Source organism: Desmodus rotundus, chromosome 3 (assembly GCF_022682495.2).
Source record: "Desmodus rotundus isolate HL8 chromosome 3, HLdesRot8A.1, whole genome shotgun sequence".
NCBI classification, from domain to species: domain Eukaryota; kingdom Metazoa; phylum Chordata; class Mammalia; order Chiroptera; family Phyllostomidae; genus Desmodus; species Desmodus rotundus.
This window is the reverse complement of record NC_071389.1, coordinates 150,270,240-150,298,210: the sequence shown is the minus strand read 5'-3', so window position 1 is coordinate 150,298,210 and position 27,971 is coordinate 150,270,240. Positions and strand designations below refer to the sequence as shown.

The following is a 27,971-nucleotide window of genomic DNA, read 5'->3' as shown; positions in this document are numbered from 1 at the left end:
CCAAGAGAACCCACGCAACACCCACACCGAAGTCCTGCCGTCGCCACCGCCTGCGCTGCACTTTGTAAACACGCACTCACATCCACCGCGCTGGGCACACACAGCCACTCATCCCGGGAGCCTGGGTGCCTGTGCCCGCTTTTGGGCGCTTCGGTCTGGGTGTGCCCCCGGCTTCCAATCGTTCCTCTGGGAGGGGGCGGAGTGGCTGCCAGGAGTGAGAGACGAGCCGGCAGGCAGAGGAGGAGGGAGGGGGAGCAGAGGGAGGGGGAACCGGCCGAGGAGGAGGAGGAGAGACAGGAGGCGGCTCTGGCAGCGCGGCGGCAGCGGCGGCGCGGAGAGCTCGGACTGGGAGCCCAGAGCTCGGCTGGGCAGCGGGAGAGGAGGAGCCACAGGAACTGCAGCTCTGCCAGCTCGGGCCAAGCCTAGAGACGTCGGCCTGGCTGGTCCGCGCCAGCCGCAGGTGGGAAGGGGCTGCAATGGGGGTGAGGGTCTTTCGGTTAGGGGCTAAGTCTGAGCCGTGGTGCTGTCTCCTCCCTCTGTTCCACAGATAGAGGCTGAGCATGGAGCTGTCCCCTCACAGCCCTCCAGAGATGCTGGAGTCGGATTGTCCGTCACCCCTGGAGCTGAAGTCAGCCCCCAGCAAGAAAATGTGGATTAAGCTTCGGTCGCTGTGAGTCCCCGGGCCTGGAGTGGGGGGAAGGGATCTTAGGGAGCCTGAAAAGGGGGGAGGGCGGTGAAGGCTGGAGTCGGGCTGGTGGATTTTCTCTGGCACACATGTTGGCAGGTGAGAGCAAATAAGCTGCTCTGACACGGGTGGCCAGGCCACATGTGCAAGGCATGTGCGGAGCAAGCGGCCGTCTAGAGCGGGTTTAGGAGTTGCAAAGCTAACGATGTGCCTGTGGACCCCCGGTGACACACAGCGTGGAGAGGCGGCGCGGAATGTGCGGTGCAGTGTGGCAGGGCTGCAGATGGGCAGCATTCAGGAGGTGCCAGGCTGACTCACACATATCCATGTGTGTGCCTGAGTGTCTGTGGGTCACAGAGATGTTAGTAGAATGATTGAACACAGCTGCAGATGTAGTGCTTGCGGATACTTGTGCCAACCTGTGGGTTATATATACCTCTGCTGGGATTGGTAGTTTTTGCCTCCTGCATCCTGCATGGGATGGGGGTGGGGGGGAGTCCCATACCTGAGCGGCTCATCTCTCTTGGGGCCTGGAGCCCCACTCTGCCTATTAATGATGGGGCACCCTCCTGGGATCTGGAGAAGTGGTGAAACCCCTACCTGGGATCTGGCGGAAGGGGGTAGAGCCCCTTCCTGGAAACTGAGTGGTAAAGAAAGATCGACAGGGGCAAGGTAACCGTCATAGCCTTTTTGTTGCTATAGGTTCTTCCAAGGATCTCCAAGCACATTTAGGCATCTTTTCTTATTGTTGCAGGATGAGGGCATGTTGGGAGGAATAAATGAGGAAAGGAAGGACTCAGGCATCCCATACTACAGTTCTGAGGGAAGAAAGGAACTTTTCTTCCTGATCGTCAGAGGAGAGGATCTGGTCAAATACAAGCTATGCACCATGTTTATCTCCCAGTCAGCTGCCAGTGGGGAATCTCTGCAGTCTGTTGATTCTTAAGCAGAGAACAAGGGAAGGTGCTCCTGTTCCTGAAATGACTCCCCATGGACACAGCAAAGATGCTGTAGATGTTTACTGAGGAAGTACAGGAAACATAGCCCCTACACCCAGTTCCTCCCCAGTATCCCCAAGAGTGAGCACCAAAGCTTTCTGTTTCTGGGCTCTGGGCAGAGAAGGATGGGGGGGGCAGAGAGAGAGAGAGAGAGGGAGAGAGAGAGGTATGAGGTAAGAGGAAGATAGATGCTTGTGATTGTGCTGTTCTAAAAAATACTTCACTTGCAGCGATAAGATGATGCCTTTTTACTGGGTTGGTGGGTCTGATTTACGTACCAGCTGCTTAGAGAGGCCTGAGGGAGAACTGAGGCATAGTGGTAACAAGGCTTGGAATCCAAATGTGCTTCGCAGTTCACCCCCTTTGCTGCCTCCAGCCAATGCAGTTTGTGGGATCTATGAAGCGCAGCCTTGGAATGAGTTCTGGGATGAAGAACTGGAAAACCGGATTGAATTGATTTTTGTTGGGAGGAGCACTGGTTGATTCTTGATAGAAAACTGATGCTCTGTTAATGGTAACTAAACTGGGAAGAGGGGCAGGTAAGAAAGTGATTGAAAGGCAGAGAAGGGGCCTCAGGATTTATAAGTGGGAGAATAAAAGGGATCCTGGGATAACTCCTCCTTAGCTTTAGTGGTCTTCGTATATTTCCCCTGCCTCTATTCCAGGTAACAGGTCCCGCAAAAGAGCAGGTTTTACCACCTCCCATACCTTTCTTTTTCTTTTTTTAATTATCTTTTATTGATTATGCTATTACAGTTGTCCCAATTTTTCTTCGTTTGCCCCCTCCACCCTCCACACCATTGTCCACGTCCATGGGTCATGCATATGTGTTCTTTGGCTACTCTAGTCTTTCCTAGGAGCAAATTGTTATTTCTCCCTTTGGTGTGAGAGATTCTAAATGGAGAGAGAAGAGGATCCCCAGAGGAGGCACTGAAACCTGGGGAAGGAAGGGAGCAGAGGCGGCTGCCCCTATAATTTGTTAGTTGACAAGTCCTTGCAGGAAATGATAGTGAACAAGGATCACTAATCATATTGATTAGATTATTCTGGTCTTCACTCACTTTACCAATCTGAACCTTAAAAGCGCTACTTGTGTGCAGTAACTTAACCAGAAAAGTACCATCTCCTCATTGTTAATCACCAAGATAGATCCCAAATCTCACTTTCCCAAAGCAGAGAAAGATCTTTGTATCAAGGAAGATCTCAAGTTGATGGCTTACTGGGTTTGGCCCTGTTTGAATATTGGGAGGCTTTGCCAATCAGATGAAGAGAGATAAAAGGAGTTAGGACTTTTGCTGGGTAGAAGAGGGGAACTCAGGATCGAGTAGTGTCTGAAGGAGGTGAACAGAAAAGGCATTCTCTCTTTTAAATGGAAATAGAACACTCCTCCCAACCCCAATCACCACCTGTTCCCAAATGGGTTTGAGTGGGAAGGGGTTGTTTAGGCTAGAAATGGTGGTGGGGGGGAGTGAACATAATTATCTCAGTACTGAGTACTGAACAGAAATGAAGGCAGATGGAAAACAATATATATATATAATATATAAATATATATATTTATAAGTGTATAAAAGCCTTGGTTCCCCTACTTAACAACCCCCACCCCCATATTCTTCATTTCTAATCTAGGACATCTAGACTCTCTTTAGGGAGGCCAGGCCTGGTGTTTTTGCCTCTGATTAAAAAGCCATATAATATAATTGTACAGGGCAATTTCCTTTTGGGAAGGGCATTCAGGAATTCTGTTTCTTACACTAGCACTTTGCCAAAGACAAATTCAGGAGCATATGAGCTGGAGAGTCTCTAACTGTGGGATTTCACCTCTACCTAGTAGGAAAATTTTCCAAACTAAGCAGACTCAAGCTGAGATAGGAGAGAGGCTGGGGCAGGCAGTCTGGAGATGAAGGGTTGACCAGGATGACTTTCATCACCTTTCACATTAGATGAAGGAGTGCACTTGTCTGTCCCCACTTCTCTGAGACCAGAGAGCTTTCAGGAGTGTGTGTGTGTGGGGGGTCATTAGGAATAGAAGGGGTTTCCCTTGTCTTTTGGGAATCAAGAAAAACCATGAGCAGAGATTAGTTTGCTATCCTTAACTCATTTGTTTATTCAACAACTATTAATTGTCTCCAGTGGGCCATGTGATGTGCTGGATGCTGGGGATATAGTGCTGGACAAGATGAACATAGTCTCTGCTCCTAACGAGATTTTAATTGGTTCAATTCCATCAAGTGGAGGAAACACCCTGGTCCTCATTTTACTACACCCTCCCAAGTGGTAAAATTCTACCATCTACCACTCTGGTTTCTGCTTAATCTTTTCCTTTGGAGGTTACACACAAAAACCTGTATGCATGTGTATGTATGCTTGTACTATTCTGGGAAAGAGAGGGAAAAAAGTATATATATATACTTTTTATAAATATATACTTTTTTCCCTCTCTTTCCCAGGACAGTACAAGCACCACCAGCATCACTCTCTTCTCTTTGCTCCAGTGTGTCCTGGAATTTTACAGACAGAACTTTCCTCTTCCTTTGGAATAGTACAGACAAAAATCCCTTTCCCTTCTTCTTTCTTCACATGGTATACACTCAGGACTTTCAAGGTCTATGCTCAATGTCCTAAGCTGTGGTTCAAGGTCATTACAGCTGAGCTGGAGCAAGGATCAGTTGGGGATTATTTTTGCCTATCTTTGTTTTGTCAGAGGCTAGTGTGGAAACTAAAACATAATAGGCACTCAATAAATAGAAGAATGAACAAATGAATTAATGATTATATGTGTATACGTCATGGAGCCCTGTCCTGTCTCTTGATTCTGTGGTGCGTGTGTTCCTGTGTGCAGAGGGGAGAATAGGAAATGGGGGTGGAAGGAAGGGAGACGTTGTTGTTGTTTTTGAGAAGGTGATGTTTACGAGGTGTGGGGTTTGAGTACCTGGAACCGAGCCCGGGACTGAAGGAGTTACAGAGAGGATACATAAACGACATTATCTGGCTGTATGAACGAGATGTATCAGAATGATTGTGAATGCCTGACATGTATACATATGTGTTTGGGGAAAGGTTGATGTACATGCCAGGGACAGTGTGTGGAGTCAGAACTCTATGACGATGCCTCTTTGTTTTTGTGTTTGTGACTGGCAGACTGATAATAAATATGTGGGGAAGGTATGCTGAATTCGTATTGCTGAATATTCGAAATTGTTCCATCTATGAATGAGATGTATGAGTGTATGTGTAGGCAATGGGATAATATGTATGTGTGATCTTGTGTATGTGTTTGTGACACTCAGATTTTTTTTAACAGTTCTGGGGAGATCAAATCGTTAGGAGGAGGAAACTGAGGGACTGGACTGGGTGTCTCACTGATTTATCCCACCATTTGTCTTTATTTTGTGTATTCCCATGAGTGATCTTCTGTGGCTATTACCAGTTTTGGAAACTGTGCTGCCATCCTTTCTCTGCATATGGCTGTGAAGCTGCTGTGAAGATTGCAGAGCTCCCTGGACCTTGGGAGAAAAAGGAGCATCATTTCTCCCAGGCCTTGGCAGGGATAATTTTTAGTGCCTTCCTTCCCTGATCAGCCCTTCTTTCTTTATTTCTCTTCACAGCAAAGAGACTCTCTCCTCCTTGGGTTTATATGCCCCTCTCCTATCAGATGGCTTCCATTTCTCTATTTTCCCCATCAGCTTTGCCTTGAATGAGGCATCACGGATGGTAGAGGGTGGAAAATTTCTGCAGTAAGCTGAGAGGAGGTTCAAAAATAGGGGAAATCAAATTGAGACCAAAGAAAGAACTCCACAAACTTCTGGTCAGAGTAGGTGGCTGGAGGGAAGCAGGGAGGCATGGTAGTGGTCATAGATCATTTTGAATATTGAGAGACTTGAGTCAGAATTCATGTTTCCATGCTGCATGATCTTGAAGTCACACGACCTCTCTGAATCTCAGTTCTTTATTTGTTATCAACCATACGAAAGTGGCTTTTAAATGATACAGTTTGGAGTTCTTTTAGCATGGGAGAGCGTGCTTTGCTAAGAAGCAGGGGAAAAGGAACAAAAACCATTGGCTTCAATAGGGAAAAAATAAAGATTCAAGAGGCGGGGATATGAATTACTTAGGAGGTTTGAGTCCTGGTGTCTGGGATATAATTTGGAAGAGTCATGTTGATGAATGGTTGTCTGGAGCCAGTGAGGCAGATATCTGAGCTTAGAGGATAGAAGGCTGGGTGGGGTTGGAGAAAGGCTACCCTAGAAAGAGTGTGGGCCACTGAGGTCAAAAGAAAGAGAGTGACTAACTTCTTATCACCTCTTTTCCCAGTGGAAAAACTAGAAATGGATGGAGCAATTGCAGTTGTAAGACATGGTGGGTGTGGGGAGCCCAAGGACTGCTACTGGTGAGTTCTGTGAGCACTGGAGGAGTTGTCCTCTGGCATTTACCCTCAGTTGCTAGGCCTGGGTATGATATGACCAGGTATGCCACATTCTGTTTTAGAGAATCACTAAAGTCCCTCACAACCCAACACCACTCTGCCTGCTCAGGAGCCCCAGGAAGCTGGTTGGAAAAACTGAGAGGAGATCCAACACTTGAGGTTGCATTTATCACCTTTGCCAGAAGAGGGGTGAAGTAGGTTGGGGATGCTATGGGACTGGAAGGCCAGGTGAGAGAGTCAGTAGAAGAGCAGCCTGCATGTCTCCAGATCCTTTCCACCTGCCCACTGCCCAGTGAGTTCAACGAAGTGAGTTCTTTTCTTCTGTCTTTCCCTCTCTTTTGGGCCACTCATCAGTCTGCGATGGAGGAGCCAAGAAGCCTTTCCTCTCTTGAATCTTTAAAGGAGTCATCGAGGATTTGTTTCTACCTTCTCTGCTCCCTCTGTTTTCGTTCTCTTTGATTCTTCCTGCATCCTTTCCTCTGTCTATCCCTGCTTTGTTCCACATCTTTCTCTGGTCCCTTTTTCTCTGCTAGGCTCCATTTTGTTCTCTCTCTGGTCTCACCTTCTCTCTTCCTATTCCCTAAGACTTAGCCTCTCACTCTCAGCTTTTGTGCTCCTGCTCCTCCCTCACCTTGGCTAGGACTCAGAAAACCCCTGGGGCTCCCCCCTCACCAGGTGGTGTTGTGGTGATGGTGAAGGGTAAGTTTGCTGCAGGCACCCTTTGGGGCCACCTTAGCAGTCCAGCCTCAACCCCTGTATTCTGCAAGTCCTTTCTTTTGCCTTCTCAGTGACCTCATCCTCCCAGCGCCTCTGGGGAGGAAGCCAAGTAATTGCCTTTGGATCTCAGGGGGCTGATTTTTCTCAGGTACCGAAGTTGAGCTATTTTCCAACTCTCTTCAGGACAGCAGCAGAGAAAGAGGGACAAAACCAGGGCATCAGGTGGGGTGCAGGTGAGACAGCTGGGAAACTGGAAGTTGTTAGATAATGAGATTGTTCCCTGAGGGAGTAAAACATAATAGTCCGAGAGAAGTGGGAGAGGATCCTGGGAATACTGAGTGGGGCAAAGATTGGAACTGAGGGGGAAGAAAGGCTACTGAGGGGGGAAAAGGAGAAAACTGAGATGTTATCCATTCTATACAGGAAGGTGCCTAATGCCAGTGCTCTTGCCCCTCTGTCTCTAACAGCAGCCCCCCCACCCCCTGCACCTACCTCTTCCCCTAGTCCAGTCCTACAGCTTCTCCTCTTCCCTCAGCTCCTGCTACATCTATGGAGCTTATCCCTGTCTGGGAAGAAAACACCAGGTTAGCCTTCTACTTTGGCATCACAGCCTGGGAGAAATCTACTGAGGGAGAGAGACTGGGGTTTTGGTGGAGAAGCAAGCTTGGTGGGCAAAGGGCCAGGGCATATGCAGGGGGAGGCCTTGGGACATAGGTTGGGAGAAGAGCTGGAAAGGGGGGCTTCAGGTGGTGCTGTTGGGTAACAGCCAGGATCCCAGGTCAGTTGGTTCTGCAGCTGCAATGAAATGTTAGATTTGCAAATAATTATGGTGGCTGCAGTGGGATGATTAGGTTGCCAGCTGGTGTTGGCACCATTTAGGTTGGGAAGGGAGCTTGGCTTCTAGAGGGCTTAGTGATTCTCTGGCAGGCAGGACCTGGGGGCTAGAGAAGCTTCTCCTTTCATTCCTATTCCTTGGCTTCCTTGATCCCCTTTTTTAATCAACTCTTGTGTATCTAACCTGTCACCATCTCCCTAGTTTTTTCCTCTATGTCCACCCTGTTTGGAAACTTACTGGGGACTGGACAGAGTGAGCACTCGTGCCAACGTGTTGTCCAGGTTGTTTCTCTCTCAAGCAGTTGCTTTAGAAATTCCAATCTGAAAGAAATAAAATGAATCAAATTGCACCAGACTCACCTCCCTAAACTTCTTTGTCCTGCCTGTTCTCTTCCTTTCTGTTTTTCTTTGAAATGCCAAGAAAACTTGCTGTTGTTTTGATTGCAGCAAGATGGATTAAAGATAGATATGCAAGAGAACTTCCTGGAAAGGTCATGGAGGTTAGAATGTGATCTTTCTATGATAAAAAAAAGCCACTGTCCTTTAAGAATCAGGTTATGGATGAGTTGGGAGAAGCATTGATGAACTTGAACCAGGATGAATTGAGACCCAGGCATCCTACTTTCCTAGTGTCTCCAACCCAGACACTGTTACAGAGGAGGAAACTGATGCCCAGAGATAGTTGGTAAGGTGAGGGGCAGGGCTGGGATCAGACCCAAATGCCACTGATGCACAGTTTAGTGCTGTTCCTACCACACCTGCAGTTAGTCCCTTGCCAAGTTTCCAACTCACATTTCCAGCCCAGGCTGCCTTTAACATCTGTTAGGTCCCTGGAAGCTGGGCATCTGTTGGGATGTGGTCTGGAGGGCTGATGGGGAGGTTCTCTAGAGGTTGTTAATGAGCAGAATTAAATAGTGCAGAAAAGAAGAGGGATGGACAACTAAACCAGAGAAAGAGTTCTTTTGGACTGGGTCCTGGGAGCCTCCTCTCTGATTTGCTTTCCTCTGATTTTCTTGCCCACCCCACCCAGTTCCTCCCACTCTCAAGGGCTGAAGCCTGAGGGAGAAGAGACTCATTTGTGTGCTGGTCTGGGAGCTGGGATATTGGATCCTTATTGGTCTGGACCAAGGCTCAAGCTGCTTAGCTTGCCCTCTTCCTCATTTGACCTGAGCTATGCTGGGCTGTTGCCAGGAACACCTGTTAGAAAGGGCTGCTGGTCAGGAGGCAGAGGGGGCCTTGCCTTCAGACACAGGCAGAGGGTGAGCTGACTCTTTTCCCTCTTCAGTGTTTCTCAGACTCTTTTCTACAGCACCTCTCAAATTTCCCTTCCTTCCCTCCATGACCCTTAGTAACTCCTGCTCCTCTCCCTCACCTCCCTCCACTCACCTGGTTTCTGTCCTTCCCCCACTAATCCCCAGTCTTCCATAGGCTCTACCCCATTCTCCTCCCACCCTCCCTCCACCCAGCTCCTCGGGCCAGTGCCTAGAGACTGCTGCCATGTCAACCTGAAGCCTGCCACCTCCCAGGATGGCACCCCAGCTCTGCCACTAGGGGGCTATTTTTATTTCTGGAGCCACCCCCGCCAATGTGCCCAGCCAGCTGCAAGAATTGGGGCTGCTTATACAGCAATGGGAAGCCAGGGGAGCGAGGGGAGAGCCAGTGCTTGGATAAGGTAGAGATCTGGTTGTTCTTGGCTTCTGGAGCTCCATGCTCTGCATATTTCCCAGCTTCTGCTTCCACTGCCTCCTGGGCCCTGTGGAATAAGGAGCCAGGGAGAAGTCCCAGACATTTGGAGTGGTAGTAGCAGAGCTTTTACACATCAGGGGTTCTGGGTACAGGAGTGGGCCGAGGGGACTTTGGTCATGGAGGACTCTTAATAAACATTTGCTGAACTAACTAAATAAAGGATTGGACTAAATAACCTTTTGTATTCATGCATCATTTTATACTTCCCAAGGTGCTCTTGTATGAGCTCATTTGATCCTTGTGAGAATTCTGTGAAGCATGTTTTACTTACCCATTTTACAGAGCAGGAAGCTGGAGCTCAAAGTGTCTTGCTCAAGGTCACACATAGTGATAAAATGTAGGCAAAAGGCTCCTGATTTTAATTCATGTCCTCTTTCTATTGGATTCAGATAATTTCCTTGGTTCTTTCAATTTCTCAGATTCTGGAGCCTTTAGGTCAGCCAGTTAACCCCTCCCCTATAACTGCCACCCCCACCCGACCCCCACCTCTCCAACTCCCCCAGCCCTCACCGACACCCCTCTTGTCTGACCAGAAGCAGTGTCTCCTATCCTTTGTTCATCCCATCCCAAATCCTATCCTCCAGTGCAAGTGGGGACAGCTGGGGATGGGCCAGGAGGGAGGCATTATCACTGGGCTCCTTGCTATTTTAAAAACTAACTTTAAGGGCTAAACAAAAATCCATCTTTGTTGGAGTCATCACATCTATGCCCGGGGACAGTCTCCTTAGCTTGGACAGAGGTAGAGTGTAGTGTGTATGTGTATGTGTGGGTGAGTGGATATGTGTGAAAAAAAAATATTTTTTTGCAAGAAAGAGATGGTAGTTTACTGATATCCTTATCAGGAACAATTAATAACAACAACAGTAATAATAGGCTGGGATGAGTGATGCAGCATGTATGTATGTGGGGGTGAGCTGGTAAAGTCATTTGTCCAACCAGCTTTGGTTCTACTGGGCAAGAGAGTAGAGGGATGGATATCCCCTCTAAAGTTTTGCTAGTCTAAGAAATCTCTACCTTTTAGTAGGAGGGTTGAGGTTAGTGCCTATACTGGAGTGAGGGCCTGGAGTCAGGGGAGGGAGGTGAGCTGGCTTGGCCTGGTGTTTGTTGCTGCACCGGGTGGTGTGCAGCTGCCCCCATTCCCACCTCCATCCCTATCCCTCCAAGCAAGCATGTCCACAGAACAGGCCAAATGACTTGTCCCTCATTTCCTGGGTGACAGTTCTGGGTCTCTGACTCTGGGCCTAGTCCTTTCCTCCCCAAAACACTAACCAGCTTGTGTGCGCGTGCGTGTGTGTTGAGGGGCACAGAGAGAATGAGATGGACACAGAGGTTGTGGGTTTCAGTTTTTCCAAACTCTGAAGCAGCCCCACCTCATAGCTACCAGGAGTTCACTAGCAAACAACTTGTAGATGTTTAACCTCTATTTCTCTCCTTGCGGTTGAGGCCCACTTTCACTTGTCCCAGTACTCAGTGGGGCTGAGAAACAGCAGGTTCCCAAACTTCATTTGTTTATAAACCTTCAAGGCTTTGGCACAGTGAGAAGGTATTTTAATTTCTCCCTGCTTTTGGGAGGTGTCGGGGGAAGACTTCCTGTCACAAAATCCTAGCTCTTGGCCTGTTCTCTTTTCCCTTTTTCCTGTAATATTTACCCCAAGTAGTTCCCTCTCCTCATTTCCACGTTACCCTAGTCCTAGACCCTAGATTAAGGAAGGAGATTGTTGTAGCGCAGAACTCTTCCCTGACTGTGCTGGGATTCACCTCCAGCTCTCACCCTTAGCCCCGCCCAGCCCCTCAGCTGACCAATCGCAGCCCCAATGTACTTGTAGTGTGACGTCATCTCTTAGCCAATCCAGAGGCGGGCTGGGGCTGTGTGCACATATCCACTTCACCCTGCAGAGGCCAGGTTCTCTTCCCCAACTTGAGCAAGAGCAAAGTCTGGAGGCGGAAGAGGGGGTCCCAGTTCCCAGGTCTCACTGGTCATCCAGTCACCTCTCTTCTCCCTCTCCAGTTAGTTCAGAGTTATCCCCCAATCCCTGTTTTACAGATGAGAAAACTGGGACTGGGAGTATTAACGTAAATTGCCCAGCCTCTTGGTTTCTGTGAGCAAGTCGCCCTGATTTTCCTTCACTGCGTGGGGGTGGGGGTAGGTTATGGGGTCTTCCTTCCTGGTTGAAAGGGTCACTGGGTAAGGATCCGCTGATCCCTTGCTTCAGCAAGCCTCTCCCCTGCAGTTTCTAATTCTCTTCCTGTCTTGCTTCCGTTTTTTTTTTTTTTCAGATGGGTTAAAGATCAATTCGAAGAATGGCCACAGAAAAAGACCCTGGGAGGGAGCTGAATTTTGACCCCTCCTGTGGGCTTTTGCAGGGTCTCTTCCCCTCCCACTACAGACTTTCTCATTAGGACAGATTCAAGATGATTCCCTGTCCCTGCACCCTTAAGCCTTCTACTAACCCCTTCTCCTCAAAGAGGAGCCCCACCTCCTCAGAGCAGGGGGCTGGCCTGTGCTATTTCTGTCCTTTCTGGGATTCTTCTGAGAACAGATTCTTGTTTTCAGTCTGATTCAGATGTGAAACTTTTCCCTTGGCCTCTCACCCAGTTGCTGTGGGCTAGGTCTCTTCCTCATCACTCCCTTCTTCTTCCAGCCAGGCTCCTCCTGTTCTCCTACCCAAAGTTCCCTCTGGTGGGTCACTCAATTCTGCTGAGACCCAGAGGACTAAGTCAGAGGCCCAAGAGGGATTCATTCCTGTCTGGTGCCCTGAGGCCCTGGGGGCAGAATATTGATGCCTGGAATTAGGAAACGTGGATTCCCATGGCAAACCCTGTTCCTGTGCTGAGGAGCCACCTCCAGGGCCCCATCCTTCGGTAGGCACCAGGGATGAGGAAGGGAGAGGGAAAGAGGATGAGGGGTTACTGTGTGTCCACCAGTGTAATTTGGTGGAGGGGAGGGATCACATCTTGTGGTTGAATGTGTGTGTACTTCTCCACCTTAACCTTCCATCTTGCCCTTCACCTTATTCTCTTTCTTATTCATCTCCCTTTCCTTTTTATCACTTCTTCTTGACTACAGTAGATGACGTAGCAGAGTTTCCCCCTTTTCTCTCCTTCCTGACCCCCAGGACCTCACATTCCTCTGAAATCTCATCTGGTCTTAAGAACCCAAAAGGGAAATAGGATTCTTCTCACAACTCTCAGCCCCTTGGTTTAAGGCTGCCCTGTGCTGAGCCCTCTACTTACAGTGATCTTTTTGGAAGTGTGGGTTTTGGAAGTAGTGGCAGGGGTATTTGGAAAAGGCTAGATCATCAGCCATATGGTAATCCAAAAAAACCCCCAAACCTGGTGGGGACTGAGGAAGCTGAGCTCTTTCTGGGGTATTGGGATTATTACTGCCTGGATCCTTCTCTTCTAGCTGGCTGCCCAGAGCTGGAAGTCACAGGGGCCTTCCAAGGTCAAGATCTGAGGCATTGCCCATGGGGCTGGGACTGAAGTTAACGGAGAAACAAGTGATGGTGGTGAAACAGGGCTAGGGGTGGATGTGGAAGGAGGTGAGGGGGAAGCATCCAGTTTTCCTTATCCTGTTTTGCAGGTTAAGGGACCATTCCCGCCTGACTTTCTGAGGATGGAATCAGAGGGATTGGATTAAAATTGATGTGGGAATAGGGAGTAGGATTTCCTGCAGAAGAATGTTGAGGTGAGGACTTTGGGTGGGGTCAGGGGAGATCTTAATTCTGAAGATTTTAGAATCAGAGAGGCTCTTGCTAGACCAGTAAGTGGCACGTGGGGGTATATAACTTCAGGAAGGTGAAGTTCAGCACTTGGATCCTTCCAGCTGCCTGAGGCCAGGTTCCCTTGGACCCCCCCATTTGTCAATCTCAATAAAGAATAAATATATTCTTTAATCTTTCCCTCTCTCCTTGTGGTGTCTGGATTGTGTTGGGTTCAGATTTCCACAGGAGCTATTAAAGAGCTCCTGGACAAGATCTAGAGATGGAAGCAGGAGGAACTTGGAGGGAGCGTTGTGTTGAAAGCCAGCCCATGGTCTCACTCTTCTCCCCAGGCTCTCCATTAGAGAGAACCCCTGGCTCAGAGTTCTCAATTGTGAGCTTTTGCAGATAGCTCCTCACCTAATTAACCTGCTTTCTTTGCCATTTATTTGTTTAATGAACATTTACTGAGCATGTACCGTGTGCTTTGCACACAGCAACCAGGATAAACAAGTCACTGTCAGTGCTATCAAGACAGTCACAGGCTATGACGCATCAGTGGACACCAACACTTCATGATGGGTGGACGACTGAGATTGAAGAAGCTGTGGTGAAGTGCAATTTGCCTCTCTCCACGCTAATTCCATGACTGAGCTCCCTTTGTCCGACACCTTTGGTGTTTGGGGCACAGTTAAAGCTCCAGTAGTGAGTTGTAGGCTTGCTGATCTGGCTGACATTGACAAGTTGTGTGACCTTGAACAAGTCACTCCGCCTCCCTCAGCAGGTGATTGTGAATCTCCAATGAGGTCTGCAATTGTAAAGGAGAGATAAGGACAATTTTCATTTCCCTGTTTCCTCTGTTAGAGGACTTCCTAATTACCAGTCTCCATCCGGGCTAGACTCATTCTTCTGGACTTGGGATAGAGAAGGCAGGTGCCGCTGGATTTGAAGGGAGTGAGCTATGAGCTGAGGAGGGCCAGCATGATGCTGGTCAGTTAATTCCAATTCAGATCACATTTATACAGAACCATTATATGTGCCAGGCCTTTTGCATACATTATTTCACTGAATCCTCTTAGTAACAGCCCTTCACAGGTGTTTTTTTTTCTTTTATCATCCTCTCTATTTTACAGATGAAGGAATTGAGGCTCTAAAAGGGACTCAAATATTAATGTGCGTGAAAATCATCTAGGATGTTTGTTAAATGCAGATCCCTGGACCATACCTTCAGATATTCTGGTTCATAAGTATGTAGTGAGACCTAGAATCTAAATTTTTCACAAGTATCCCAGGTGATTCTGATGCCAGTAGTTAGTCTATAGGCCACATTTTGGTAGATACTGATTAGGAATTAGTGACTTGCCCTGACTAGTGTGGCGCAATGGGTTGGGCATCAACCCTCAAACCAAAAGGTTGCTGGTTTAATTCCCCACCAGGGCACCTGACTGGGTTGCAGACCTGGATCCCCGGTGGGAGGTGTGCGAGAGGCAACCAATAGATGTTTCTCCCTTCCTACCCCTCTCTCTAAAAAAAATGTAAACAAAATCTTAAAAAAAAAAAAAAAGTAGTGACTTGCTCAAGGGCTCAAGGCCAGGAAGTGATAGGTTTGAATCCAAAATTGCTGCCTCCCAGACCTGGAGCCTTGGTTTGTGCTTTGGAAATAGGGATAGCAATTCCTTCCCGCCTCCCTCCCTCCTCCCAGGCCCATTGTGAGAATAAAGTGAGATCATGCAGGAGAAAGCACTTTAAAAATGTAGAGCTGGCAGCATTGTTAGTGATTATGCGAATACATGCAAATGAGCACCCGTGGGCTTGACTGTTCACTTAGAGAGCTGGGATGTGTGCTTCAAGAAGTTGGTCGAGGAAAAAAACTTTGATACAGGGCATTGACCCCTAGAGGCAGAGTTTTTGGTTGTAAAAACGGCTGACCAAAGTGGAAGATTAGGGCTAATACAGGAGTCTGGGAGTATGTGGGACATGATGTCTTTCTTCCTAGGTTATGTGTCTCTGGATTTGATGGCCCCTGGCCGTGGGGACTGACCAGGAGAGGGAAGCCTGGTTAGAGCCTGGGCTCCAAAGGCAGAATGCACCTCTTTGTTCTGCCAGGGCTGGTGCGGCACTCTGGGAGATACTGGCTCAGACCCTCCTTTCTAGTTCATTGGCTGGAAAAGCCTTTTCTGTTGTCTAGCCTCTATTCTCCCTATCTACCTACTGAAGGCCCAGCCGCCTCTGAGCTTTACTGATCCCACTGTCTGCACATGGAGTGGGTGCAGCAGGAAGGCTGGAAGTGGGGTTTGAAGATAGCCCACTAAGGAGGCTGCAGTGTCACCCTCCTACTTCCCCCCTTTGCCTTCTGCTCCATGTGTATTCAGACATGTCTTTGGCCAGGACTGCTGGTCCCTGAGGTGAGAGTTGGCCTGTGATGCTTCCTGGAGCTGGCTATTTTGGGTACCCCTATTCCAAAGCTGCTGGGACCCTGGGATTCTAGAGCTGCTTCTGTTCAGGAATGCCATTGTTCTTCTCCCCTGGCATCCCTGGGAACTGATGCTAATTTCAGCCTCTGGTTCCTGACTCATTCTCTTCTCCTCCCTGACTCAGAGGGTGACCTTGGGTTTCTGCAGCCCCTCTCAGTGGGGAATTGTGATGGCCACCACCTGACCCCCATCTAGGTGTGGTGGGGGGGGCATGGCTAGGGGAAAGAGTTAGAGGGGAATGTTAATTGTTTTCTTTAAAATCGCCATCTAAAGTCAGAATGCTTTGCTTTTTGACTGCCTGGGCTGGACTCACCAGACTTCTAAGAAGCCTCCCAGTTAATCACCAACCCCCAGAATTCATGAGTGCAAACTATGGGGGATTGTCTTTTCAGGCAACACATTCAATAAGTGAGACCCTTGTCCTGCCCCCCCCCCCCCCCCCCCCCCCGCCGGCTCTGGGGGAAAGCTGCTGCAGGGCTGAGGTAGGGGATGGGTACAGTCACCCTTTGCCAGAGGTTCTCTCTAGTACTGGGCAGGCAGGGGTTAATCCTGCTTTGTCCTGGTTGATGGATTCTGGAATCATAATCCATTAGCTCTGCCTGGATGGAGTGAGGCCAGGCGAAAGCATTCAGATTGCTCTTTGTTCTGTGTCTTTGCCATCTCTGCCAGGGACAGAGGGGCTGTGGACCTGCACCTCCCTCCCCACCATGACTGAGAGACATAATGAAAGAATCTTGGGTACTGATTTTGACTGCTGTTGATGCCAGAGTCCTCTCTCATGGGGGAAATAAGCAGTTTCCGCTCTTGGTTATTCAGACTATGAAGCAGACCATCCCCAAAACATCACCCCAGGGGCCTGTACCTGCCTAATTCTGCTGAGCCCCAGGCAGTCTAAACAAGAATGTTCAGGAAACACTAACTAAAGGGGAGAGTCAAGAGGTCAGTGGTGGGTGGGGACAGTGGAGTTAGGAAAAGCCTGGGGTTAAACTTGGCCAGGGGGTAGATAAATTTAATATAAGCAGTGACAGTAGCCTGAGGTGAAAAACATTGACTGCTGTTAGTCTTACTGTTAGAGTGATTAATGATTTATGGAAGACTGAAGCTATTTCTTTAAAACGCACTCTGTGAGAAGGTATCCTGTCCTTGTGACAGGGTCGCAGTGCCCAAACCAGACGTCTCTGTCCCCCGCACCTTTTCCCAGGCTACGCTACATGGTGAAGCAGTTGGAGAATGGGGAGGTCAACATTGAGGAGCTGAAGAAAAACCTGGAGTACACAGCTTCCCTGCTGGAGGCCGTCTATATAGACGAGACTCGGTAAGAGTGGTGACAGCGGCAACGCTGGACAGCGGGGAGAGACCTACGCACAGAGGAGAAAGATGCCAGACAGACCCAGTAACCCAGGGACTGGGAGTCACACAGAAAGTCAGAGACTGAGACCCGCGACGGGCCAGAACAGGAAGGAGTGGGATGGGCATCCGCAGAGACAAAGAGGTAGAGGGACAGACACAGTTGTAAAGACAAAGGCAAACACAGGTGTCAAGAAAGAGAGAGAAGACCGTTACCTTAAAGCTCACCTAGTCCCGACCTTCCTCCCGATGTGGGGTCGCTGCAGACCTGCACTGCCCTGCAGGGGCCACTGGTGTCATGTGGCTGTCAGGGCTTGGAAGGTGGCAACTGAGAATGGAGATGTGTAGGTATTTATATATTTTTGCTGGATTTCCAAGCCTTAGAAAAAAAGAATATAAAATATCTCATAGATACATTTTATATCAATTCCACATTGAAATAATATTTTGGGTGGATTAGGTTAAAGAAAATTTATCATTGAAATGAATTTCACCCATTTCTTTTTCCCTTTTTAATGTGGCTGCTGGAAAATTTAAAGTTACTTATATGTGGCTTGCATTTTTTCTCTGCTGGATGCTGCTGCTGGTCTCTAGCATCCCTGACAGGTAGTGTTCCAGTGTTTGCTTGAACACTTCCAGGGTTGGGTGCTCACTACCTCATGTAGTGACCTGTTTTATGATGGGGGACATGAGACAGAGGAACGGAAATAAAAAGACAGGGAGAGAGAAAGGCTCGGGAGGGACCGAGAAGGGAGAGAGCTGGCCGGAGAGTTACTGAGGTGTGGGGGGTGCCTGGGCCCAGGGGCTGGAGGTTGTGGAAGCACTTGATGTCTTTCCTCTGTACCACCCCTTCTGGGGCCTCAGGCAAATCTTGGACACAGAGGACGAACTTCAGGAGCTTCGGTCAGACGCTGTGCCTTCAGAGGTGCGGGACTGGCTGGCCTCCACCTTCACCCAGCAGGCCCGAGCCAAAGGCCGCCGAGCAGAGGAGAAGCCCAAGTTCCGCAGCATCGTGCACGCTGTGCAGGCTGGGATCTTCGTGGAACGGTGAGGCTCTCCCACGCTCAGCCTCCCTCTGCCTCTACTCCCATCCCTGTTCCCCAGCTACCCTGGTCTTCCAGGCCCCACCAGTGGTATTGGCCCTACATGTCCACTCTGCAGACCTCCCTACCTGGGCTTCTTTTTACTATTTTCCCTTAGGATGTTCCGGAGAACATACACCTCTGTGGGTCCCACCTATTCCACTGCGGTCCTCAACTGCCTCAAGGTGATTCCTGGGTTTATGGGGGGGGGGGCGGGGAAAGAAAAGGTTGGGGGTGAAAATAGCCATTGAGACTTTTGGACCCTGTTTATGGGGTGATTTTTGCCTTCCCTGTTAACCGCTGTTCTCATGTTCCTCAAAACAACTTTTGCCCACTCCAGAGGCAAACTGCTGCCTTTTTGTCTGTCTGATACTGAGCAATATCCAGGAAAAAGGAAGTCCACTTCACCACCTCTTTGTTTACCAGCTTCCCAAGACTCTTTAATCATTGGGAAGTCCTCCTTGAAGTCTAACTGCAACCCTTGCTGCTGCTGGGATGCTCCCCTTGGGAATCTCTCTGCCTAGACTGTTGTTTCTTTACAGAACCTGGACCTCTGGTGCTTTGATGTCTTTTCCTTGAACCGGGTAGCAGATGACCATGCTCTGAGGACGATTGTTTTTGAGTTACTGACTCGGCATAACCTCATCAGCCGCTTTAAGGTTGGGCAGCATCCTATCCCTGCCTTTGGACATGATTCTCCACTCCCAACACTCCTGTTCTAGAAGATTTCCAACAAGTAGATTCCACAGGCTCCCTCCCTTAGTCTCACCATCAGGGTAGTTTCCTCATGGCCACCCCAGTCTAGCCTTCCTTTCACTTGCTGCAGTCCCAGCCTCTGATCTGAATTTGCTTCCTAGGCAAAGATTCTAGGTCTGCAACCATCTAGTCTAGGATTCTGTTCTCTTCCCCTTTACTTTTTCCCCTAACTCGACCTCAGCAGGCTGGTTCGATGTTCACCTCCCCATTTCAGCTGTCCTGTCTCCTGCCTGTGGACACTGGAGGCCTAGAGTCCAGATGCTGTCAGCCCTTTGGGACCAGAGTCTCTCTGTGTGTTTGGGATGGGGGAGAAGGGAATAAAATTGGCCATCACCCCTCCCCCACAGTGCTAGTGTCTGTCTAAGGAAATTTATGGACAGGATCAGCTCTTGGCAGGGCTGGGTAGGAGGACTGTACAAGGGGAGGAAGGGTATGTGAACTCCATTTGCTCTTCAGCTTGGCTGGCCAGGAAGAATATAGGTTTAAAGTCCTCTCCAGATCCTGTGCTAGGAGGGAATGTCTTTTGGAAATTAAGGCTGGAAAAACATTTCCATGTGGAAAAACCACAGTTGGAAGTAGAGGGTGAGGGAGGTTGAAGAGTTGCAGTGGGGACTTAGGTAGGGGTGGGTGGGCATTAGATGTTAGAGCAGAGGGAACTGTGTGTCCTGAGGGGTCCATGGCAGCTGGGGGGGCATCAAAGGAGTCCAGTTGAAGGGCCCCCCCCCGCCTCCTGTATCTCCGTTTCACTGTAACAGACCATTGATGCATGTAAGCCTTTCCTCTGCCCTGACTCCTCCTTTTACAATAACTCCCAAGGGGGTTTCCACATCTTTCCCAAGATGCTCAGTTGGGATTTTCTCTGGACAGAAAACAACAGGGTCCTCTTTTTCCTAAGACTTTCCCCAGCTCATGTTTCTTCAAACTGGTTCTCAGACCTACTCCAGGCACCGGCTTCTCTTAAACTCCACTTCTTACCTGGAAGGACTGGTTTGGGGAGGACCCTAGGAGTAATTGCATCAGGTTAGGATTGGCCCAGCCCCAGTCCACCTTGCTCCAAGACAGAAAGAGAGAGTGTTTATTGCTTTAGTGTTCACTCATGGTAGAGCCCCCAGTTGGAGCCATCCTTCTCAAACTCCACATTCCCTTCCTGGGCACCAAGTTCCTCTCCTTCTCCTCTCCTGCTCTGTCCCTCCCCTCCCCTCCCCTCCCCTCCCCTCCCCTCCCCTCCCCTCCCCTCCCCTCCCCTCCCCTCCCCTCCCCTCTAGGGATGCCATGGCAACACAAAAGTGAGGGCAGTTGTCATGGAAACAGTCCTCTAAAATTCCCTGAATTTGGGGCACAGCCCTCCAGGGGTGGGGGTGGGGGATGTTAGGGTCTGACTGATGAGTGGCACATCTTCTGTGTCTCATCACTATCGCTCATCTCTACGGAAGCTTCTCTGGGTCCTGAACCTACTCTCCTCCCAGCCTCAGGAGATCCAGGGACAGGTGCAGACACCAGCCCTGCCCTCCAGGAGCCTTGAGCCTTTGAAGGAGGCACACATACCCTAAGAGCATATGCAGGACAGAGACAAAATTGAGCAGCTAGACAGAGCACTGGCTCCTGGTGCTTGTGTGTGTGTGTGTGTGTGGTGGGGTGGGGAGGAGGCTTCCCAGAGAAGGAAGGGTCCTCCCTACATCATCTTAGGTTTTCCAAGCTTCTGAGCCCTTCTCCGTGATGTTGGATTGGGTTGGGGTAGGGTGGTTAGAAGGTAGGAGGAAAACTGTCTTTCCTTTTCTTAAAAATCTCTAGGAAAATAATAATAATTATAGTTGCTCTTTAGAGAGCACTTACTAAGTGCCTTGTACTTATCTCATTAAATTCAAGGTAGGAGGTGGTATCTTTATTCTGCAATTAAGTATCTGAGGCACAGGGAGGCATGTGACTTGCCCAAGGTCACACAGCCAGCAGGTGGTAGAACCAGGATGTGAGCCTAGGTTCACCTGACTGCTGAGCCAGTGCTCTCTCCTTATGCCATGCTGCCTTCTAAAGAAAGATGGCATTGCTGAGCTCAGGCCTGGGCCTCCTGCCATTCCTGCAGAGACTCCGTGTAGCTCTATTTCCTCCCTCCTACTGCAGATTCCCACGGTGTTTTTGATGACTTTCCTGGATGCTTTGGAGACAGGCTATGGGAAGTACAAGAACCCTTACCACAACCAGATCCACGCAGCTGACGTTACCCAGACAGTTCATTGCTTCTTGCTTCGCACAGGGATGGTGGTAGGTGCCCTGGAGATAACTCTTCTGTGATTCAGGGTTTATGGCTGCATAACTAGGACATCTAGGCTATCCTCCAATTTCCATTCTTCTCTCTTTGGTTCCTCTCCTTTGGCATCCCACAGTCTTCAGTCAAACTGGACTTACTCTAGAGAATTCCTGGGTGTACCATAATTTCACGGGATGTGTGCCAGGATGCAGTGGGAATGTTGCAGGCGGGGATGGAGGAGGGTCTTTGGCCAACCTGGGAGCTGAGAAACCTTGCATTAGCCCAAGAGCTGGCCTCGAAGAATGGAAGGGAGGCCCTGAGTGGCCTAGCCTGTATGTGGAGGTCTTTGGGCAGTGACCCACAGGGTGTTGGCCCCCTCTCATCCTTTGTCTCTTTCTCCCAGCACTGCCTGTCAGAGATCGAGACCTTGGCCATCATCTTTGCAGCAGCCATCCACGACTATGAGCACACGGGCACTACCAACAGCTTCCACATCCAGACCAAGTGAGGGGCGGGCTGTGGCAGGGCAGGAGTGGATGTGGGGAGGTTGCCAGAATTTCCACTTACAGGATGCTGAGCACAATGACCTTTGGCTTTGCAGGTCAGAATGTGCCATCCTGTACAATGACCGCTCAGTGCTGGAGAATCACCACATCAGCGCTGTTTTCCGAATTATGCAGGATGACGAGATGAACATTTTCATCAACCTCACCAGGGATGAGTTTGTGTGAGCAGAAGCCAGGAGTGGGCATCCCTAAGAGAACCTCTCCCCCCAACCCTCTCTTTCTACCTCCTGGACTTCCTGCCAGCAGTGCCGTGGGGCTGACCACTTTCTGCTTCCATTTATTCAGAGAGTTACGGGCCCTGGTCATTGAGATGGTGTTGGCCACAGACATGTCCTGCCATTTCCAGCAAGTGAAATCCATGAAGACAGCCTTGCAGCAGCTAGAGAGGTGGCATCTGGTGGGGTGTGGCTGGGGCTAGGCCAGAGTGAGGGTTGTGTAAATTGGGGGGGGCACACACATGGGTAGTTGGTGTACCAAGTCTCTATCTGGATGTACAAGCCCTCCTGGCTCCAGATAGCTGAGTGTATCTGTGTGTGTGACATGTGTGTGCGTGGCCCTGGGTTTGTGTACAGCCCAGGCAGCTGGGCTGCTGGGGAGCACTGTGGGCTGGGAGTCTGCAGTAGGCATTGCCCTCTCAGCTTCAGGACAGGTTCACTATGGAATGTTGGGAAAATCATTCAACCCCTCTGGAACCATCCCCTTCTCTGTGAAATGTGAAAATGGTGTGCCTCCTTCCTCAACATCTTGCCACCAGTTCGTACTCTAAGAAGGCTGTTGAGAGAGTCATGTGAGGTTAAAGACAAAAGCACAGAACAAATGCCATAATTATATCTAATATTGCTTAAAAGTGGGAGTATCTAAATGTGTGTAAGAGAGAACGGACCATGTGTGTGTCCTGAAGGTGTGTGTTAATGTGTCTATGTGTGAGAGAGTGTGCAGTGTCAGAGCATATCATTGCCAGAAAATAATAATTATGATAATAATTATAGATAACATCTACTGAGCACTTATTATGTGTCAGACGCTCTTCTAAGTACTTCAGTGTGGTATGTCATTTAATTTTCAGAACAATTCTACATGGCAGACTCTGCTATTATTTCCACTTAGGATTGAGGAAAATGAAATATGGCAAATTTAAGTAACTTGCTTTGTGTCACACAACTAGGGTGTGATAGGGATAGTGGGGATTGAGCCCAGACCTCTGATTCTAGAGCCTGGGCTGCTTGCTGTACATATGTGAGTGCATGTGTGTGTAGCCCCAGAGGGTGTTTGAAGTTACCTGAGAGGGATCTGAGAGAGGGCATGTGATGGGAAATTAGAAATGGTCCAGGTTTCCTTTCCTTAAAGATCAGTCTCCCTTCTCTTGCAATCTGCCTTGACCAGGATTGACAAGTCCAAGGCCCTGTCTCTGCTGCTCCATGCTGCAGATATCAGCCACCCAACCAAGCAGTGGTCAGTTCATAGCCGCTGGACCAAGGCTCTCATGGAGGAATTCTTCCGCCAGGTACCATGGCATCTTTGCCCAGCCCCTACCCAGGGGGCCTTCTCTCCCCTTAGTTTCCCAAGTTTTCCATATTTCTACTCCAGATCTTCATTCAGTTCCCTGCAGCTTCTCACTTGACCCCCAAACCTATGGGCTAAAGTGTCATCAGCCTAAAAGCTGAACAGTAGTTGACGACAGGGGCATCTTATTTGCATATCACTCATTTCCAGGTGTCAGGCAAAGAAATTCCTTTTCTCTCACAACAACCCTCTACCACCCCCAGCTTTGCCCTGGATCTGGTATTCTGAGGTATCCTCTCCAGCTTCCCCACCTGTCTTCTCCCCCAGGGTGACAAGGAGGCAGAGCTAGGTCTGCCCTTTTCTCCACTGTGTGACCGCACTTCTACTCTCGTGGCACAGTCCCAGATTGGTGAGTATCCTTTCCTGCAGGGAGGAGAGGATTGGGAAGAGAAGAAAATGCTGTCCAGGCCCAGGTCAGGACTTCCCCAAGTCTCCAGCCTTCAGAACTATTCTTCCTGTAGAGGCTAGGCTGCTGTGCTAGAGCATGGGGCCCTGGGGTGGAAGTCCAGGGGGGCGCATGGTGAGGAGGAGTTCTCTGGGGTCACAAAGACATCACTGCAAAGGCTGCCTCCATTGGGAACTATTCAGCTGCTGGTTACTCTGCTTCATACGCAGACAAGGGTCAGTGCCATGCCAGCCATATCCACTATTCGGCCCTCCAGGTAAGACATATTCATGGTGTTACCCTCTTCACTGCAGGTTTTATCGACTTCATCGTGGAGCCCACGTTCTCTGTGCTGACTGATGTGGCTGAGAAGAGTGTCCAGCCCCTGGCGGATGAGGACTCCAAGTCTAAAAATCAGCCCAGGTGAGGATGACTGGCATAGCCGTGTCTCCTGGTTCTGGGGAAGGAAAGTTGGACTCAGAGAGAGGGCAGACTCACAAGGAGGAGGTACAGCCATGGGGGAGGGTGGAGAAGCGGGCCACCCCAAACATGGGAGCCCCTCTGCTGCGTGTCACACACGGGGAGGAAGAAAGGGATCAAGGGACCAGAAGCATGTGACTTGCACCTGTGTTTCCCTTCACCATATTTTTGTCTCTTCCATTAGCTCTGCCTTTATTGCCTTTCCGCTAATCTTGTTTTTATTTTCCTTCTAGTAAGAGGGAAGGTCTGGAGAGGGAGGGGTGAAATCTGAGAGGAGAGGGATAGGGACTTGGAGGGTACCTAGCAGAGGGAAAAGAGAAGGAAGAGGCTCCCTAAGCCCCCTCCTGCTCTTCCATCCCCTCCACTCTGAGGGCTGTGAAGGCGGTTCTGGAGTGGGCTGGGTCTCACCTCTGGAGTTGTGTGTGTGTGTGTGGGGGGGGTGCTGCTTCTAGCTTCCAGTGGCGCCAGCCTTCTCTGGATGTGGAAGCAGGAGACCCCAACCCTGATGTGATCAGCTTCCGCTCTACCTGGATCAAATACATTCAGGAGAACAAGCAGAAATGGAAGGAGCAGGCAGCGAGTGGTGGGTACCATTGTGGGGGATGAAGCCTTGGGAGGCTAAGGAAGTAGTAGCTCCTGGAGCAGCCCTTGGACTCCTAGAGTTGGGAATGGAGCTGATCACAGGAGGATCTAAAGTTAGATCACAGGAAAGACTGACTAGCTGATTGGCTTGGACTGTTCTAGAATGAGGACTGGAGAAAGAACAGGGACAGCCATGTTTCACAGCTCAGGGGAGCTATGCACATTATGGTCTGTAAAGGGTGCTCCTGTAGATTTGGGTCAGTTGGTGGCTCTGGCTGGGAGATCTCTTCTTTCGTGTGGGAGTTGAGGATTGTGAATTTTAGCAAGGCTGGAGAGGCTCTCCCCAAGTGGGCAGGGGTTGAATATAGCTCAGCTTGAAAGTAGGAGGATGCATGAGAATCCCTTTTTTCCACACATTCCTTGGGTTGTGTGGAAAACTACTTTTTGGTCTGGTCCCAACTTCCTTCATACCCCTCTGCAGGCATCACCAACCAGATGTCCATTGATGAGCTGTCTCCCTGTGAGGAGGCTCCGCCCTCCCCGGCTGAAGATGAACACAATCAGAATGGGAATCTGGACTAGCCTGGGGCTGGCCCAGGTGAGCCTGTCATGGTGGAGTGGGGAGGGTCTTGATATTGGGGGGAAGTAGGGAGACCTGGGTGCCCAACATGGCATTTTGAAGAGTCTCTGGAGTTCAATGGATGTGAGGTTCTCCCGACCTCCTTCCAGGCAACGAAGTAGAGGAGTGAACACATAGAACTGAGTCAGGGCATGAGTGGGAAGCAGGGAAATACTTCCAGCCCTCTGTGCCAGCCCCTGCAGTTGGAAAGCAGGTGGCTCGTAAGAGCAAGGTGGGTCCTGAGCAAGGGTACAGCCATCCTGTGTAGCATCTTTGTGAGGATTTGGGAAAAGGAACTAGCCAGGGTACGAGGCTCTGTTAGGTCAGTTGGCATGACTTCGATTGCAGCTCCTGCCTACACCTTGGCTGGGCAGCCTTTTGCAGGGTTTTTTTTTTTTGCACACCTGTATGTGGCATGAATAGGGACCTGGGTGGGATTTGGATGAGGTAAGTCAGGCTGGAGATAAAGACAAGGATCAAAGCACTGAGACCCCTCTTTCTTTCCCCAGGTCCTCATTGAGTCCAAAATGTTTGATGTCATCAGCACCATCCATTGGGACTTGCTCCCCCATCTGCTCCAAGGGAGCATGGAGGTCGAGGAACAGACAACCCACCCGAAGGCCAAATGCCAGAGATTGTGGGGTTGGGGGAAGGGCCCCTCCCCACCCGATACCCACTGGGTCGCACTTTAATCTCCCGGCAGCAAGACTGGGGCACTTCAGGCTCCAGATGGTCACTGTGCCCATGTCCCTGCCTCTGGACTCCCCCTGTGGCCAGATGGCTGTGTGGGAAAGGGGAGCTTCCTAGAGGCTTCCCAGGGCCCGGGGGGAGGGTCAGAGATGCCAGCCCCTGGGCCCTCCCCCATCCTTTTTGCCTCCAAGTTTCTAAGCAATACATTTTGGGGGTTCCCTCAGCCCCCCACCCCAGATCTTAGCTGGAAGGTCTGGGTCCCCCTTTTCCTCCCCTGGGAAGGGCTGGAATAGGATAGAAAGCTGGGGGTTTTTAGAGCCCTATGTATGGGGAGGGAAGTGGGCTCCTTCAGGGCATGGTATCTTTCTAGGGTCTGGGAATGAAGGGGATAGCCTCTTTACCCTAGACCTGTGCTGCTTCAGCCCCATCCCCAGCTCGACTCCTTGCAGTCTTGCCTCTCTCCCATTCTGTAATGGCAGCTGGAGACAAGGACCAGGGGCTGAGAGGAGGTCTTTCCTGGGGTGCTCAAGAGCTTGGGACTGGTCTAGGCCCCTGGGGCTTGCCATATGCCATGGCTGATGCCTGAGCCCTTTGACTTCTTCCTCTCCCCTGGGGCTGGGAGGCTCCCATCCGACCAATGTCTGTAAAGTGCTTTGAGGCTCCCCAACAAAGCACCTTCAGGATGCATCTTATGAGCACAGGCAGGAGAGAGTGGCTGGGTCAGGGTCAAGGGTGAGTGGTGGGGGAGGATCCCTCCCCTCTCTCACCCTCCATCACTGGCCCAGCTGCAGGTACTAAGAGGTCCCTCCTGTAGGACAAGTGGGGAGTGGCTGGTAGAAGGCAGATGGGGAGGGGCTCAGGGCTGCTGCTGTCATGTCATTTGAAAAGCCCAGCCAGGACCCCTGCCCCTTCCTCTCCTCAGGCTCCTCTCACCCCACCTTGTCCCAGGAAAGGCCCAAGACCAGGTGACTTCCCTTCTCCTTTCTTGTAAATACTAACCATGCATTTGTACAGTGGGTCCTGTTCGTGTGAAGTCCATATCCATGGTCTCTTAGACCTGCTACCTGTCCCTCCTACTCTACCCTGAGTGGGGCAGAGATGCATGTGACTTACCCCTGCCCTTGGTCTCCCAGAACCCTGCTACAGTCAGAGATCAATAAAGAAGGGAGACCATGCATGGCTGTGTTTAGTGTCCACTGGTTGGAAGTCCACCGCGTATCTTCACATACACTGTCTCTTTTAAGCTCGATAAAACCCTGGTGTGGTCAGTGTTCTCCCTGTTATATAGATAGTGGACAAGCTTAGGTCCAGAGGTGAGGTCTTGCCTGAGGGCATACAGTAGGGAGGGCAGATGTGGGACCTTAAACTTCTGAGGTCCTTTCTTTTCTCCATCAAAATGCTTAAGTAAAGAGGGGGGGGGAAACTGCTTCCTCCTTCCTTCCTTCCTTCCCTCTCCCTGTCACCACCTGGAAAAATCAAAAGCAGTGGGCAGGAGAAGCCTGGCTATGGTGTTTGAGGAAGTTCTTTCACCTATGCTCAGCTTCTGTCTTTTACCCTGGCCCCTTCTCTAGGACAAGGGGGAGAGGTGACCTTCCCAGTTCCCAGTAGGGGCCTCTTAGTTAATAGCTACCATGTTCTCAATACATCTTTGCTAATGGGTTGGAATAGGGGTGGCAGTCTCTTCACAAGCGGAGGAGAGAACACATCCTGAAGTCTGGGAATCACTGAAGCTTGGAGGGCAGACAAAGAGGCATCCCCAAAACACAACACCCCCTCCTTCCCATGGGCTGTGCCAGGGTGCAGTTCCCCTTTTTGTCCAGCAGATGGTGCTCAGAGCAAAGTCACAGTTGGACCAGCCTTACAGCTCTGGGTTTCACAGCTGCAGGGCAGCCCTGCCAGGTGGTGATATCTTCTTCAACAGGAAAAGAGAACCTGGGGCCATTCTTTCTTCTTGGTACCTTGGAAGTTAGTCCTTCCATCTATCTGACTCCCATCTCCCTTTCTGCAGCAAGTAAGGGCAGGGTTGTAGAAGAACCCTGTTCTCAAGTCTGTGCAGCTTCCCTATTTTCTCCCTT

The 27,971-nt window shown here is 50.0% G+C and overlaps 1 protein-coding gene across 5 annotated transcripts; it reads left to right on the top strand.

Moving 5' to 3' along the window:
* Positions 1-293: 293 nt before the first annotated feature.
* On the top strand, positions 294-27,761 carry PDE1B (phosphodiesterase 1B). Of its 5 annotated transcripts, none has more exons than XM_071221024.1 (16): positions 294-460; positions 548-670; positions 16,783-16,896; positions 17,793-17,975; positions 18,129-18,195; positions 18,553-18,669; positions 20,885-21,025; positions 21,415-21,515; positions 21,613-21,738; positions 21,863-21,964; positions 22,961-23,081; positions 23,408-23,489; positions 23,840-23,948; positions 24,552-24,588; positions 25,069-25,185; positions 25,716-27,761. In XM_071221024.1, the coding sequence occupies exons 2-16, from the start codon at positions 561-563 to the stop codon at positions 25,896-25,898; spliced, it is 1,710 nt and encodes a 569-aa protein (XP_071077125.1). In that variant the 5' UTR covers positions 294-460; positions 548-560; the 3' UTR covers positions 25,899-27,761. The 5 variants fall into 5 exon arrangements, with proteins under 5 accessions (XP_071077125.1, XP_024431381.2, XP_071077126.1 ...); XM_024575613.4 differs by having other exon boundaries at positions 24,458-24,588; XM_071221026.1 differs by lacking the exons at positions 294-460; positions 548-670 and adding exons at positions 12,131-12,268; positions 12,990-13,094.
* Positions 27,762-27,971: the final 210 nt, after the last annotated feature.